Raw genomic sequence first — 15,535 nt, 5'->3', positions numbered from 1 at the left:
CTAACTGCATCACTTAAAATCAAGACTATCACAAATAATGAGATTCACTCTAATGACAGTTTTGACAATTACATTTAGCCTGACCCTACTGATGTATATTTTGTGTAATTGGGTGAAATATCTCATCAGGAAATTGTGGTAGTTACCATCTTGACTTGGAAAATTACACTTTGTGTGTGCTTAAATATCCAGAATAATTTAATAAATACAACCACAATAAGTCACAGTCATATCAAATAACGTCATCAGCATTAATTGCCTCTCTTGTTAAAACAAACATAAGCATTAGATTTTTAAAAATTCTCCCCATCATAAAATTGGCTGTTTATTCGGACTGAACAAACCACAGGACACTGTGACATTAAACAGAAGAAGAGCAGCAACAGACAGGCACTCCAGCAAGTGGAAGATGAAAGAAATAAACAAGTGTTTCTTGTTCCATCAGTGGCCTGCTATTAAACAAGTAACACCAAAATTATGACTTTATGAGGATCTGTAATGAAAAACACAACACTCCACAGGGAGCAAGGACAACAAAAGTGTAAACAAACATTAGCATTCAAGAAAAACAGTTTACACACCGCTTTTTTCTTGATTTTAGCCGCCTTTTGCATCCTCTGAGTAGCAGCATAAAAAAGAAAGCAGACAGATGCACACAAAAAAAAGAGAAAAGACAGTGCATGAAGTCAGGGAAACCCTTTTTGATTACGATTTCCAGACTCAGAAAACTCTTATTTGGGGGGGGGGGAAAAATGGGGGGGGGGGGATTTGTTTACAAGTTTTACAGGTTTGAAGCATAATTGACTTTAATGGGATAATGGAAAGCATTGGTTCAACTGATGACCAGAAATACTGTACGAAGTGTTTGTCTGTTAACTGCTCGTTACATTTTTTCCTACTGGATACACCATGACCTAAAATTGCATTACCAGGATACTTACTGTTGTTAACTTTCAGGGTGTCCAACATCCCATATTAAATGCATCAGAAGAGATATATTTGTAACATACAAAAGTCCTATTTAGTCCCCAGAAATTTAAAAGAGAAAAAAGGAGATATACGTATCTTAATAGAAACTGAAAGGGACTCTGAAATTGAGACATCGAGTCCAGCCCCCTGCCCCACTAGCAGGACCACAGTACTGATTTTTGCCCCAGAATCCCTAAGTAGGCCCCCTCACAAGACTGAACTCACAACCCTGAGTTTAGCAGGCCAATGCTCACACTAACGGAGCTATTCCTCCGCTTCAAAGTACTATTAACGGCACTAACATTTTCAACATCAGGCTATGCTTATAATATGGTAGCTCTTACAAACTATGCTAAATGAAGAGTTTCATGCATCAAAATATGAATGGCGGATAATTCCCCTTAAATTTAAGGATACCGTTTCCTTAACAAAAGGATTTAAGGAACACTTTGTCTCTCATAAATTTCATAGGTTATACTGTTACTTGATCATTCTTTAAGGCTTGAGTTTGTTCTAATGTTAGCTAGCCGTTCAGAAAGGAGGAGCCTTCAGTAGCTTTTATTTAGTATTAATGGAATTTCTGCTTACTTTTTTTTTAAACATTTTTTCTTTTTCCTTTCTAGAATGAGTTCAGAATTTGTCAAGTATGCTAGCTTGACAGCCATGGGATCTGAGTTACTACAGAGAATTATTTCCTGGGTGCTGGCTGGTGAGTCTTGCCCACATGTTCAGGATTTAACTGATTGCCATATTTGGGGTCGGGAAGGAATTTTCCTCCAGGGCAGACTGACAGAGGTCCTGGAGGTTTTTCGCCTTACTCTGCAGCATGCAGCACGGGTCACTTGCTGGAGGATTCTCTGCAGCTTGAGCTCTTCAAACCACAATTTGAGGACTTCAATAACTCAGATATAGGTTAGGGGTTTGTTACAGGAGTGGGTGGGTGAAATTCTGTGGCCTGCATTGTGCAGGAGGTCAGACTAGATGATCATAATGATCCCTTCTGACCTTAAAGTCTATGAGATCAGGACAGTGCTTAATCTGTAATGAAAGAGGTGCCGAGGCTCAAGCAATTAGGTGCTGGGGCTCGAGCAATTTTTGTTACTTTCATAAATGATGCGGCAAACCCAAAGGTGCCAGGACTATGAATTGCCAAGCTTAGAGGTGCCAGGACTCAGCCCTGGCACAAAATAAGCACTGGATCGGGATCAAGTTTCATTGGATGCTTTTGAAATGGACACATGCAAGAGATCAGATACAGTACAGAACAATCTGTAAGTAGAGCCTGGACAACTCTTCAAAAGAGAGATTGGAAAAGGTGTTGGAGAAGAGTCAAACTTCTGTCACTCGCCAAAAGGCTACTTATTTCACCTGTGTGATCGGTGCCCTAACAAGCTGCAAAATACCACTCAGTTATGTTCACGTATAGATGCACATGTGAATGAAAGGTCCACCTAATTTCCATATGAGTGGGTTAATATTTGTGGGGAATCAAGCATATGAAAGAAATATATGTAGTTTTAATCTGTTTGCAGAGCATGGATATCCATGACAACTTAGCATTCCCTTATGAGAGTTAAGTAGTAGGATCTACAGTGTGACAGTTAACACAAAGGGCAGGAGTGTATGTGACACAGCTATGCACATTACACTTAGGCCAGGTCTACACTGCGACTTTAAATCGGTTTAATGGCCGATATACCGATTTAATGCTGTACCCGTTCACACGACGTCGTCATTAATATCGAGTTAAACGGCTCCTTAAATCGATTTCGGAACTCCTCCCAGACGAGAGGAGTAGCGCTAAATTCGAACACCGCGCTTTGTAAAGCTACAGACATTGGGGCCGCTCCGCCAAGAATGCAAATAGTTTTCAAAGCCTGCTGAGACTGGTGGATAGCTGGAGTCCTCAGCAACCCCCTTCCCTTCCCCATGATCCCCGCACCCTGAGGCTAATTGTTATGGTGCGTGGTGGGTTCTGGGTAAATGTTGTCAGTCCATTCCTTGCTCCGGGAAAACATCAGCAGACAGTCCTTCGCACATTTTCTCTGGACTGCCTTGCAGAAACAATAGCCCGGCAGCCCTAGAGACCGTCCGCTCTTTGTTTTTCCGTCACCATTTGGTGTACTAGATGCGCGGAGACAGAGGCGACACTCGCCGCTAACACCAGCATTCAATTGCTTTTGCAATGATAGCACAGATGGTTACAGTCGTTCTGTACGTCTACTGCTGGGAGAAAACTGGCAATGATATGACGGTTATTTCTCCTTCTCTGAACTGTCCACTGCTATCATGATTGCCCCTGGCTAAAATCAGCTGGGGCGCAACGCAAAAGGCAAACTTGGGATTCGACTCACTGGCCACTGAGTCAATCCCTCCCTTATGTTTCTAAAATAGAGTTGTCCGCCTACAAGAAGAGTCAGTGTATTAGAAGAGCGCAGCTACTCTGTGACTGTATTAACAGGGGGTTCCCCCGCCAAGACAGCACCCATAGCTTCCCTTCTCTCCAACCCTCCACAGCTACCGTGGCAGGGTCCCCCCCATTCTGTCATGCAGTCGTGAGGAATACAAGAATAAGAAACATAGACTTATTCGTGACATACCGCGCGGAGGGGGGGCACTTGGAACAGGCAGCCGGGGCTATGCAGTCCAGGCAGGACGTACTCTATTTTTAGAAACAAGAAGGGACGATTGACTCTGTCCCAAGTGAGCCACTCCCAATTTGGTTTCTGAACCATTGTGACAGGGGCACTCATGATAGCATCGACACTACACTGTGATGCACTGGCCAGGTAAACAGGAAAAAGCCTGAATCCCCGCGACTTTTGAATTCCATTTCCTGATTGTCCAGCGTGAGGGTCAGCACACACACAGGTGAGCACAGAGCTCATATCACTGGTAACAATGCAGTCTCCTGATAATCCGAAGAAGAGCGCCAGCTTGGACCACACAGGAGGTTCGTGGATCTGATCGCTATCTGGGGTGAGGACTCAGTGCTCACAGCACTGCGTTCCAAAAGACAATGAAAAGTTTTTGAAAGAATTTAAAGTCTATGGCTGAAAAAGGGCACAGCAGGGATCCCTGCAGTGCAGAGTAAAAGTCAAGGAGCTTAGGCAGGCCTACCAGAAACCAGAGAAGCAAACGGAAGGTCAGGCTCTGAGCCGAAAACATGCCGCTTCTATGCTGAACTACATGCAATTTTGGGGGTTCAGCGCTACCAGTGCCCCCCCTGTCCGTGGATTCAGACTTTGGGATTGAATATCAAGTGTTCTGAGGATGTAGCCGAGGGGAAGATGGAGAGGAAGATGAGGATGAAGAAGCATGGTGAGAGCACACAGCAGTCCGTAAACCCCAACAGCCAGGATCTTTTTGAGACCCCAGAATTACAGTCCCTGCACTCCCAAGCGACAAGCCCAGACAGTGAAGCCATGGAAGCGACCTCCGTAGTGTGCCTTCATTCTGTATCAAACACGGATTAAAAACAAGATGGTTTTTTTAGATTGCATTGACACCAGGGCTTTTGCTGCAGTCGCAGCCTTAAGGTTACAGGAAAATTTCGTTAACTGTCTGGGGATGGAGCAAAAATCCTCCAAATTAATCTCATGAATCGATCGTGGAGGAACTCAAAAAGCATTATGATATATGAGAACATTTCTGCCAAGGCAGCCTTACCGTTCCCCATAGTAGTAACTTTTCACGCCATGCATTTGCAAGAATTTGGTACTGCAGGCATTGAAGGCATTGCACTGAAGGCATTGCAGAAACAACGATCTGCCTCCTGCGGTGCTATTTCAGGAGAGAGATATCATCCATTTTTACCTTGTAGAAAATCAGGAATGTAAATAGGGGCAGAATGGCGATTTTGCTACTTGGCCTGAGCGGGGGGATGGGAGGAGGGATACGACGAGTTTCAGCGTCTGGCAAGCAGGATTCTTCCCAGCTACCAGCAACGCGCTGGCGGGGGTGAAGTAGGGTGAGCACTAGCAGCGCTCGTATATGATGGAGCCATGCGCTGTTGGTGGATGAAAGAGGGGGGTTGGGCTTTGCAGGTTCTCCTTAACAGAGCAAGCAAGGCATCATATAGATCATGTGTATATGAACGGCGAGAAGTCAAACTTTTAAAGCTTACTTACCATCGCCGCGTGGATGTAGGGTGGCCGTACCTGCGTCTTGTGTGTGTGCCACACCAGTCACACAGACCTGAATTTAAACGATACAAAATGCGACATTGTATAGAGATCACATGTGCTCTGAAGGTGGATAGTGTTCTTTGTGAAAGAGTACTAGCATTGTTCTGTAAAAGTATCTTTCACATACTTATCACCCTGGTTTGCCTCCCCCATGCAGCTGCACATTTCTCTGCAGAGTCCACGATACAGGGGCGTGCTCTGAACGGCAGAGGAAGAAGAAGATGCGAGATGAAATGTTCACAGAAATTATTGAAGTAACACGCAATGAGAGGGATAAACAGAATGATTGGAAGGATGTGGTAGCAAAGTACAGGAAAGATGCCAGTGACGATCTGAGAGGGCTAGGCAGGAAGACCAGCGTTGGCGAGATGCAACGCTGGATCTTCTGCGTGCTCAAACTGATATCCTCCAATGCATGGTGGATCTTCAGGAAGAGCAGCCAGTAGCAAGATGCCGCTGCAACCCCTGTTAATACCTCCCTGCAAGCCACGTCCCATATCTCCTCACCCAGACGTGTAAGAACGCGTGGGGGAAGGCTTTCTGCACCCGCCTACTCCTCCACCCCCCTGGAGAGTTCAAGTAAAGGCTGTAATTACGCTACAAATGTGCTTAATGGCCTTTCCTTCCCCCTCCTTCCAAAGCACAGCAGCCAGGATACTTCCTAATTCTCTGCCCTTTTTATAAGTTCCTTTGTAATAAAGATACATCGAAAGGGGGAGGGTGGGTTGCTTACAGGGAAAAGTAGTAAGGAAAAACACATGATTTTTAACAGATGCATAATTACTTTTAATGAATAATAAATGATTTTTAACGAGACTGAATTTAGTTCCTTCACAACCTGTAATCAAAAGGGGGGGGTGGGTTGCTTACACTGAATAAGTCCATCAAGTGCGGAGGTTCATCAAGGGGAAGCAAACAGAGTCACACCGTACCCTGGCCGTGCTGAACTCGTTTTCAAGGCTTCTCTGATGCGCAGCGCCTCCAGGTGTGCTCTTACTAATCGCCCTGGTGTCTGACTGCTCGTACTCAGCGGCCAGGTGATTTGCCTCAGCCCCACCCAGCCATAAATGTCTCCCCTTAGTCTCACAAAGAATTGTGGAGCACACAGCAAGGCAGCAATAGCAAGCGGGACATTGGTTTGGCTGAGGTCTGAGCGAGTAAGTAATGATCGCAACGCGACCCTTTAAACGGCCAAAGCACATTCTAACCACCATCCGGCACTTGCTCAGCTGTAGTGAACGCTCTGCCACTGTCAGGCTGCCAGTGTATGGCTTCATGACCATGGCATCAAGGGGGTAGGCTGGTCAACACAGGAATAACTACAGGCATTTCCAACATCCCAACGAGTTATTTTCTGGTCTGGGAGTAATTCCCTTGCGCAGCCGTTTAAACAGACTAGTGCTCCTGAAGACGCGAGCGCTCATGACCCCTTACTGGCATCCCACGTGGATGTGGTGAAAACGCCCTTGTGGTCCAGGCCAGTGCTTGCAGCACCATTGAAAAGTACCCCTTGCGGTTTCCGTACTGGGGCCCTGGCGCTCTGGCCAAGATAGGGATATGGGTTCCATCTATGGCCACACACAGTTCGGAAAACCCATTGCAGCAAAGCCATCCACTATCACCTGCACGTTTCCCAGAGTCCACAACTTTCGTAGCAGCAGCTTAACGATTGCTTTGGCACTTGCATCACTGCAGCCCCACAGTAGATTTGGCCCACTCCAATTGATTCCTCGACTGACGGTACTGTCGTGGCGTTGCAAGCTTCAGAGGGCTATGCCACTCGCTGTCTCCCTGTGAGCGGCTGCTCCATGGGGTTTTTAATTAGGGGCGTTTCAAGGCAGGGGAAGCATGGTCAGCAAAGTTTCTAAGAAAGTGCTCTTACGCATCGAAACGTTCGCAGCCCCTGCGAATTGTGCCCACACCGTTAAAACAAATGCAGTCCCACCAGTCTGTCTTGGTTTTCCTGCCCAATTCGGCGGTTCCAATGGGAGAAGAAGCCCGTTTAATAGCAGTAGCTCCAAACGCTGGGGCCAGCGGTTATGGAGAATCTGCCTCCATCTCGTCATCGCTGTCCTCGCCGCTCAGCAATAGCTGCCTCCTCCTCTCCTGCCTGCTTTTGCAGTTCATTGTTCAGTATAGTCAGCCGAGAGTACGCGAGGTGTTGACAACGGTCAGGATACGTTTGTGATCTCAGGGTCCATGATTGCTGTGTATGGCGTTTGCTACATGACTCCGGGAAAAAGGCACAAAGGGTTGTCTGGCTGCCTTCACAAAGGGAGGGGTGAGGCTGTACCCCAGCACCACCCGGGGCAATTTTTTCTCCCATCAGGCACTGTGCTCTCAACCTACACAACAGGGAGGGGTGAGGCTGTACCCGGCAGCAGCCACAGCCGGGGCAAATGTTTTTCTGGCCCGCATCAGGCACTGTGCTCTCAAACACGGAAGTGGGAACATATCGGAAGTGGGAACTATGGGATAGCTGAGGAACAGCTACCCACAGTGCACCGCTCCTGAAATCGATGGTAGCTTTGGACCATGAACGCAAACAATCGATTTCGTGATCCCACTGTGGACGCGCTAAACTGATTTTATTAGATCTGTTTTGTAATATCGGTTTAAGCTAATTCAAAATAATCGTGCAGTGTAGACATACCCTTAGGTATGACACTGTGTGTATTCTCTTCTAGACCCTCCAAAGACTCTACTGTACTCTGCCCATTTGGTAAAAGCCAATGGATTCCAATTCAGTAATCTAGTACACAGCTTTTGCCACTAGTGATATCACACCTCTCTAATGCTGCACCCTTTTGGAGGGAGGGAGGGAATCCAACTCCAAGTAAAGTTAATGGAAAGATGCCCATCAGCTTTAATGGGAGTTGGACCTGGCCTCTAATCAGAATATTTGATGCAGCCTTGGCAGTTATCCAGGTCCATATATAATAGCTTTAACATTATCCGTGTTCAAATTTGCTCTTAGTTAATGACACCTATAGGAATACTCATTTATTGTGGCCCCCAGTCTTCTTAAAGTATAAGCCTTATCACTACCCTATGAAGAATGGTGAGGGAACTGTCATCTGTGTACAGAGATTTCCCTGGCCCTTATGGAAAGGTGTGAGAAACCATACAAACTATTCAGTGAATCCACGCAGAAGATGTATTAGCTTTGGCACAGGGCGGGTCCATGCTGAGGAATTCCCCTTCCCTTAAAAAGCTGAACTGAAGCACTGTTGTTTGAAAGTTGGGGAGAGGTCTGGGCCCTGGGAGACTTGAGGAGGCACAGGTCCTCCCCACATACTGCCTTGTGATCTGGCAGATACTGACACTGCCGTCACAACTGCCTTTCTTTCTCTGTGGGAATGCAAACCAAAAAGAGGCAGAATTCAGAGGAAACACCAGAACAGGAACTCACAATTCTCCCACCAGGGATCCCTTCTACAGATTTTTCCTCTCCCAACCAACCTCTCCACCATATTTTTCAGGAAACCTATTTACACGATGATGAAGCAACTGCAACTCCTTAGCAAATCACTTCCACATTTAGTAAGCTAAAAGCACCCATTAAAGAGGAATTTCCAGTAAATTAATTCTGAAATGATGTTGTTCTGCCAGAGACAGCCACCACTTCCATGCCCCAAGAGACAAAGTGAGCTTGGAAAAGCAATGCTGAAAAGCATCGTGTGTCTGATTTTTTGCTCATTGTACAAGAAGTCTCCAAAATGACTCTCCTGGTGAAAGGCAGATTCTGAAGTGAGGTTATTTCAAAGTTTGCAGTGCCTAAATAGTCCTGCCCTAGGACAGAAAAACAATGATCTGAGAAACACCTTTGAGACCTGCTGGCAGTACTTGCATGGTACAGTAGTTGTACTATCTACAATTATCAAATAGTCAGATAAAACTGATTAGTTCATAAGCTTGGTATGTACTGCCAAAGATTTTGTGAATCAAGCCATTAAAAATGTGCTAGAGAGAAATTAAGGTAAGAATTCACTTCTGCAGATCTTTAAATCTTTATTAACACTAATTTTGAATGCCATAATTTTCTTGTAACTGTAGTGTTTCTTTCAGCAACTTCAGATACCCCAGGGGCACCATTTTTCAAGTACACCACTACACCTCAATATAACAACACCCGATATAACCCTAATTTGGATATAACGTGGTAAAGCAGTGCTCCGGGAGGGGCGGGGCTGCGCACTCTGGTTGATCAAAGAAAGTTCAATATAACATAGTTTCACCTATAACGCGGTAAGATTTTTTGGCTCCCAAGAACAGTATTATATCGAGGTAGAGGTGTACATCTATCAGATACATTAGGGTGAAGTACCTCCAAGTTAATCCACATTGGACTTCTATGCATCCTTTTTGTAACATGCCAAGTTACTATACCTCTTGTTTCAAGCACATGGAGACAATACATGATAATGACATCTTTTACTTCAGCTACATTGGGACTGCTTTGCACTTCACTTGAAGTCCCCTTCAAATGTCAATGTTTTTACAAAGTATATTTACAAAAGGCAAAAAAAGAAGACAATTTTATGAATAATAAAGACAGCCACTCTTGTAAGTCAGACCAGGTCTACACTCAAAAATTAAGTCAACCTATGCTCAGGGACGTGAAAAATCCACACCCCTCCACGACATAGTTAAGCAGACCTAACCCCCAGTATAGACATTGCTAGATCGACAGAAAAAACATTTCTATTGACCTAGCTACCACCTCTCAGTGAGGTGGATTAGTTAGGCTGATGGGAGAATCCCTCTCGTTTCTGTAGTGAGTGTCTACACTGATGGGCTGCTGCAGCTGTGCTGCTGTAGCACTTCAAATCTCGCCAAGTCCTCACTTCTCTTTCCTTCTCTGTGTTTTCTATAAAAAATATAGCCACATTAATCATATGCATACATCAGACTTCCATACAAAATATGAAGCTGAAAGCTTCTACCAGGACTGCCTTACACCTGACAGTTTAGCAGCAGAATTAATTAACAAAACTGTTTCTTGGTGATAAATCACAGTTAATGCTCATGTGGTGCTTGTGACTTCTCAAGAATCTCATGAGCAGGAATTCCAAGGTTTGGAATGCTCAAGAATCCGTAGCAGCAGAACAACAACCTTTAACGCCTTCCAAGCCTTTCTAAGGTCCAAATCAAGAATCAATACAGACGTGTGTCTTGCTGAGCAGTTTATTTGACCCAAACTGGGTCTCTCCAACAAATGCTGATTCTACTGATTAAATTATTTTCTGATTAACACTTCAATCTACACATTTCAGATTCATGTCCTTATCTATATGTAGATTGGATATAATGGTACAAATCTAAATAAATCAATTCTTCAAAGCATGCTTAAAAAAATTCTTCTATCTGGATTATATATTCTAAAAAGCGTTTATTTCATTGGCCACAGAAAGCACTGTGTGTTAAAATATTTTCATGCAAATCCATGGTTTTAAGTGATACAAACACAGATCTGGTAATGAACCTTCTTGCATTAACAAAATAATATTTTAATGTTTTTTAAATGCTTTCAACTGCTTACATAACCTCTTACAGGATCTAACATGGCGACAGGAAGAAATCAGTTATAAATCAGTCTTCTATGCTTTACAGTTGGAATGTTTTCTTATTACTGTCTGGATTTTACCTTCAGTACTTATACTGTGCAATTTGGAATAGCCTCTAATAATTTATATTCTGTTCTTCAGAGAATTTGTATGTTCTACAATGCTAGACCTGGAAACAGTAAGGATTTGCACATCAGCAGATACGTATTCACTTGAGTGCACTTCTCAGTAGGTTTGAAGCTTCAGACATTTCAGACTATTCAGAGTCCAGTTATCAAGGGAATCTATTCTACAGACCATAAAAATCACCTACCTTGACACGGCTCACTGCCTCTTGAGCTTGCATCATTCTTATATTTTTGGAAGGGTTACGTTCTGAGAGCAGCTGTGTAGAACCCAAGTAATTGGCTGCAAAGATGATTCCATCAATGAGATCTTCAGGTTCACAGGGTCCTGGAACTACAGACAGGTATACAACTATTACCTTCAAAAGGGAGTAGGGAGACAAAAAACTTAATGAAGGGTATTGCTACTTGCACAACCTTTCCTTAATACATTTCTTTCATTACAACAGTCTAATTAAAAGAAGCATTGCAAAGTCCAGCACACATTAAACAGTATACTTATTTCCCAAAATTATGTCTGTAACATCTAAAAAGCAAATGTGTGGTATTTAGAAATCTGCATAATGTTTTGATCTTGGAATTAGAGAGTAGTTCATTGTAACATGCTGCCTTGGGAAAAGCACAACAGAGCTCTTCACTATACTAGGCCAAATACTGCTCTCAAATGCATGCACAAGCTTCCTTCCAATTGATATTAATGTAACATTCATAATACGTTACATGCATTGAGTGTTCTTATCTGTGGACCAAATTCTGTTCTTCTATTTGGGTTTCTTGGTACCCATAGTTGTCATTTCATACACCCAAGAGCTTTAAAAAGGAACAAAAGCTGCAAGGAGACTGTATGTCACTGATGTTTCCATTTTAAAATAATACGTTTCTTATGTACCGCCATAAATCTCTAAAGTTACAAAAGTAATTTTGTAAGCAAAAATACACAAAGGAATTAGGAGAATGGTGATACAAAGGAGCACTTAACATCTAATTTACCAATCATTATCTATGTTAACACCCCCCTGAAAGCTCTTATGCCGAGTATACTGAATTTAGTAAACTGCCTAACATAAGGAAAGAAAAAAATTCAAACACTAAGTAACACTGCAGGCACACCGACAGGCATGTCCTGCTATACAATCATTTGGCAGAGGTAGGAAGGACTCAACAGATATTCAAAGCACATGTTTAGCAGAGAAGATTGTGTTTCACAGAGAAGGCTGTCTTCACTGGGCCATGAAACAGTAAAGAGATCAGCAACCCTTCATAGGGCTGTAAGTCAGGCAAAAATATTAGTCAGAAACAGATGATTTGGAGTATATTTGTGTACTTTGCTTCAAGAGAGGATCACTACTGAACTTCAAAGCCTAAGGACAATGCTATCCACAACAGAAAAGAAAAGAAGCTGTCTTTGTGCTCTCTGGCCATATGATGGACCTGAGATCAGGAACTGATTCAGATAGACAGCTTCCAGATTCGTACAGATGGTATACACTAATAACTGGGTCCAAATAGCCTGCCAAGGATTAACACTAAGGGTAGAGCTGCACAGCACATCAATCACCCCATCCATCTGAAAGAAGGGAAGATGCCAGATGGCAGCTGAAGAAGAGGAAAAAGTGGACAGATTAATATTAATCAAAAATAAGTTCCAAATGTCCTCATTTTCTCTTAGTTTTTGACTCCAGTTTTGTTTTTTTTACTCAAATGTAAGCCCCAATCCAGCAAAGCATATATGCACGTGTTTAGCTTAATAGATAGACTCACAGACTTCAGTGAGATTTTCAAATTAACTACCATTTTACAAACTGCTTTAGCAACTGCCAGGATAATTTTCCAGGGATGGAAAGAGGAGAAGAAACACAACGGAGAGAGAAATAAAGGATGGTATTTATACTGTAGTTGTGTTATGCTCATCTCCTTTATTCAATGGTTAAGTCTTATTTTCAGCTTGATTACATCAACACTAAAGCAGCAGTCACTCCACAATTTTGGCACCAATCCCTTGACTGTAAATACTCTGTGTTCTCCAACAGCTCTACAACAGGAACTTGCTATGAGCCATATCAACATGCCAAGCTACTAAACCATCTCTCCCAAGTAAACAAATTAATTATGTGAGGGGGGGAAAAGGGACAGTGAATGGAGATGCTAATTTAATTTAAAAACAAACAAACAAAACCCAACAACAATTTTCTGGTAAAGTGAACTTGTTTACATATATAACCAACTGAACTTGTCTGATGCATGCATGGACAAGCCCTTGAACAGGAAAAATAAATACCATGCTACTTTGATAGAATCCATAGAGGTAGCTACTTGCATCTACTTTAATTAGTGGATATTTCTAATTCCTCATTGTCCTAAATTCTAATTTTAAAAAAAATCATCAAACACAAATTGAGCGTGATTAAACCCTTAAATTTCTTCATCAGAAAATGCTGCTGCCTCTTACTTTTCCATACAGACCAAACATCTGACTGCTGTAATGTCAGCCTCTGCAGAAACAAAACACTCTTTGTAATTTGGTAATCACTGTACATTTAAAAAAAAAAAAAATCAATACTAACAGCCCCACAGTCTCCAGAGACCTAACATTAACTAACCAACATGAACACAAAATGGAGCAATTTGTTTGGTTAGGGAAGACTGCAGTTTCAAACTTCCAAAGGGTAATTATTTACAACAATGGGCCAGATTTTGCTATAAACTAAACTAGTGTAAATCTAGTGCTAATCCACTAACCTCAATTAAATTATTCTGGATATTGATCAATGTGACTCAAAGCAGAATTTAGCCCACTGTGCTTAGGAGAGAATTTTTTTTAAATAACTGAACATATCTTGATAGTACCCTCTAAAAAAAATTAGAAGGAACCTCAACCAAATCTGTAGGAGTCTACTCATCAAAGAAACTGTGTGACCAGTTCCACAGCGGGTCACATCATTTACCTACTATCTCAAGAATCAATTATAGTGGGTGCAGTTCTAAACTACTGAATGAGTAAGAACAATCAGCAAAAATTCCACACAGACATCAGATATTAGATTTGTGATCCCATCTAATGAGCTGATTTCAGCACAGTTTCTCTTTAAGGTGTTCTGGTCCCCCTACCCTGCTTCACCAAAAGGGATATATACTTTACAAAGAACTGATGCATCTCTTTGCTGAAATGCATATAATGCCTTTTCAGGCCTAGCTTTTCATCTCATGTATCTTTGTCTCTTCTACAGCACACAACTAAACATATTGCCATAGTACTTACAAATTCTCTCTTATACAATCCTTGGCAAGTCAAGCAATGACCACAAGTCTAATCCATAATGCTGCAGGATTTGCAACAAAATGTTTTAGAAAAAGAAGTGACATTTATCTACAAATATAGGCCCCCTACCATGTTTTCTTCACACATGCCATCTATTGAATTCAAGGGCGTCTAAGATGTTCATGAAATGCAGAGTTTGGTTAATCCTTGGCAATATCCCATGCTTTGTAAGTCTCTCCAGGAATAGATTTTTGTCTCCATTTCTGTTCCAAAGTACTGGGAGACTACTTGAAAGGCACTTTACCCTCATAGACATCAGCCTACAGTTCTGCGTTTCCTCTGCTATATTTAAAGACATCACTAACACCTCAAGCGGAGCATGGAGCTATAATCCCTGCCCTACTTTAGGAATTACTGACTGTTGTAAAAGAAAAAAGAGCCATAAATTCATGTGTTCCCAGCAGTTTAGTGACAGTGAACATGACTTTCAGCTAGTTTGTTTTAAAACATACTTATTGTAGAAGTAAATCATTACTTTTAAAAGTCTCAAATAATTTTATTAATGTTCCAGTGGGGCGGCAACATGCGTCTTAAAATAGCTTTATTTATAAGGTTTCATTTTAAGGATTTGGATTCACCTTAATAAAGGTCCTTCATCTTTTCAAAAAAAAAAAAAACTTTAGCAGACGACATTGGCAAGGGGAGTGGGAATAGCTCAGTGGGTTGAGCATTAGCTTGCTAAACCCAGGGTTCTGAGTTCAATCCTTGAGGGGGCCACCTAGAGGTCTGGGGCAAAAATCAGTACTTGGTTCTGCTAGTGAAGGCATGGGGCTGGACTCAATGACCTTTGAAAGTCCCTTCCAGTTCTAGGAAATAGGTATATCTCCTACTATAAGATCACAATGCTATCAACAGATGGTGGTTGACTATACTGTTATTACAACCTCAGCAACATTTTTAACATCATATATCAAGAGCTTATACAAAGGGGCAGTGGGTAAGGGGAAGCATCCTATGTGGATAAATCTTCCAACAGTTTTCCTTCAAGAAGGAAATGGAGATATCCATGAGATAATACATCTGTGCAAGTGATGTAGGGAGCATTACTGCAAATTGCAAGGTGTCAAACTGGTTAACCTGAGTGGCCTTTTCTAGATCAATTATAACTTTTGAAAATGTAACAGTTCACATACATACTTGGCTAAGGTCCCAATTCAGCAAGGCACTTTAGCATGTCCTTGACACTAAGCAAGTATATAATTCCTATGCCTTGTCTACACTGGCAAGTTACTGCACAATAAAGCAGCTTTCTGCAGTGTAACTCCCGAGGTGTACACACTGCCAAGCCACTTAGTGAGTAGAAACTCCTCAGTTGCAGCATTGCAAAACAACCACCTAGACAAGAGTCGTAAGCTTTACAGTGCAGAG

At 42.4% G+C, this 15,535-nt stretch overlaps 1 protein-coding gene across 6 annotated transcripts in view; it reads right to left on the bottom strand.

The window, feature by feature from the left end:
- The window catches only part of APBA2 (amyloid beta precursor protein binding family A member 2), a 261,358-nt gene that overhangs the window by 63,412 nt on the left and 182,411 nt on the right, over positions 1–15,535 (bottom strand). For 5 of the 6 annotated variants that reach the window (XM_075069575.1, XM_075069572.1, XM_075069573.1 and 2 more), the window contains 2 exons: positions 11,037–11,182; positions 582–617 (listed from right to left, as the gene is read on the bottom strand). In XM_075069575.1, the coding sequence (XP_074925676.1) occupies positions 582–617; positions 11,037–11,182 (182 nt within the window). The remainder of the gene's footprint in view (positions 1–581; positions 618–11,036; positions 11,183–15,535) is intronic. The other variant, XM_075069577.1, reaches the window with a different exon arrangement.

This window comes from Chelonoidis abingdonii, chromosome 9 (genome assembly GCF_003597395.2).
Source record: "Chelonoidis abingdonii isolate Lonesome George chromosome 9, CheloAbing_2.0, whole genome shotgun sequence".
NCBI classification, from domain to species: Eukaryota; Metazoa; Chordata; order Testudines; family Testudinidae; genus Chelonoidis; species Chelonoidis abingdonii.
This window is presented reverse-complemented; position numbering and strand designations above follow the sequence as displayed.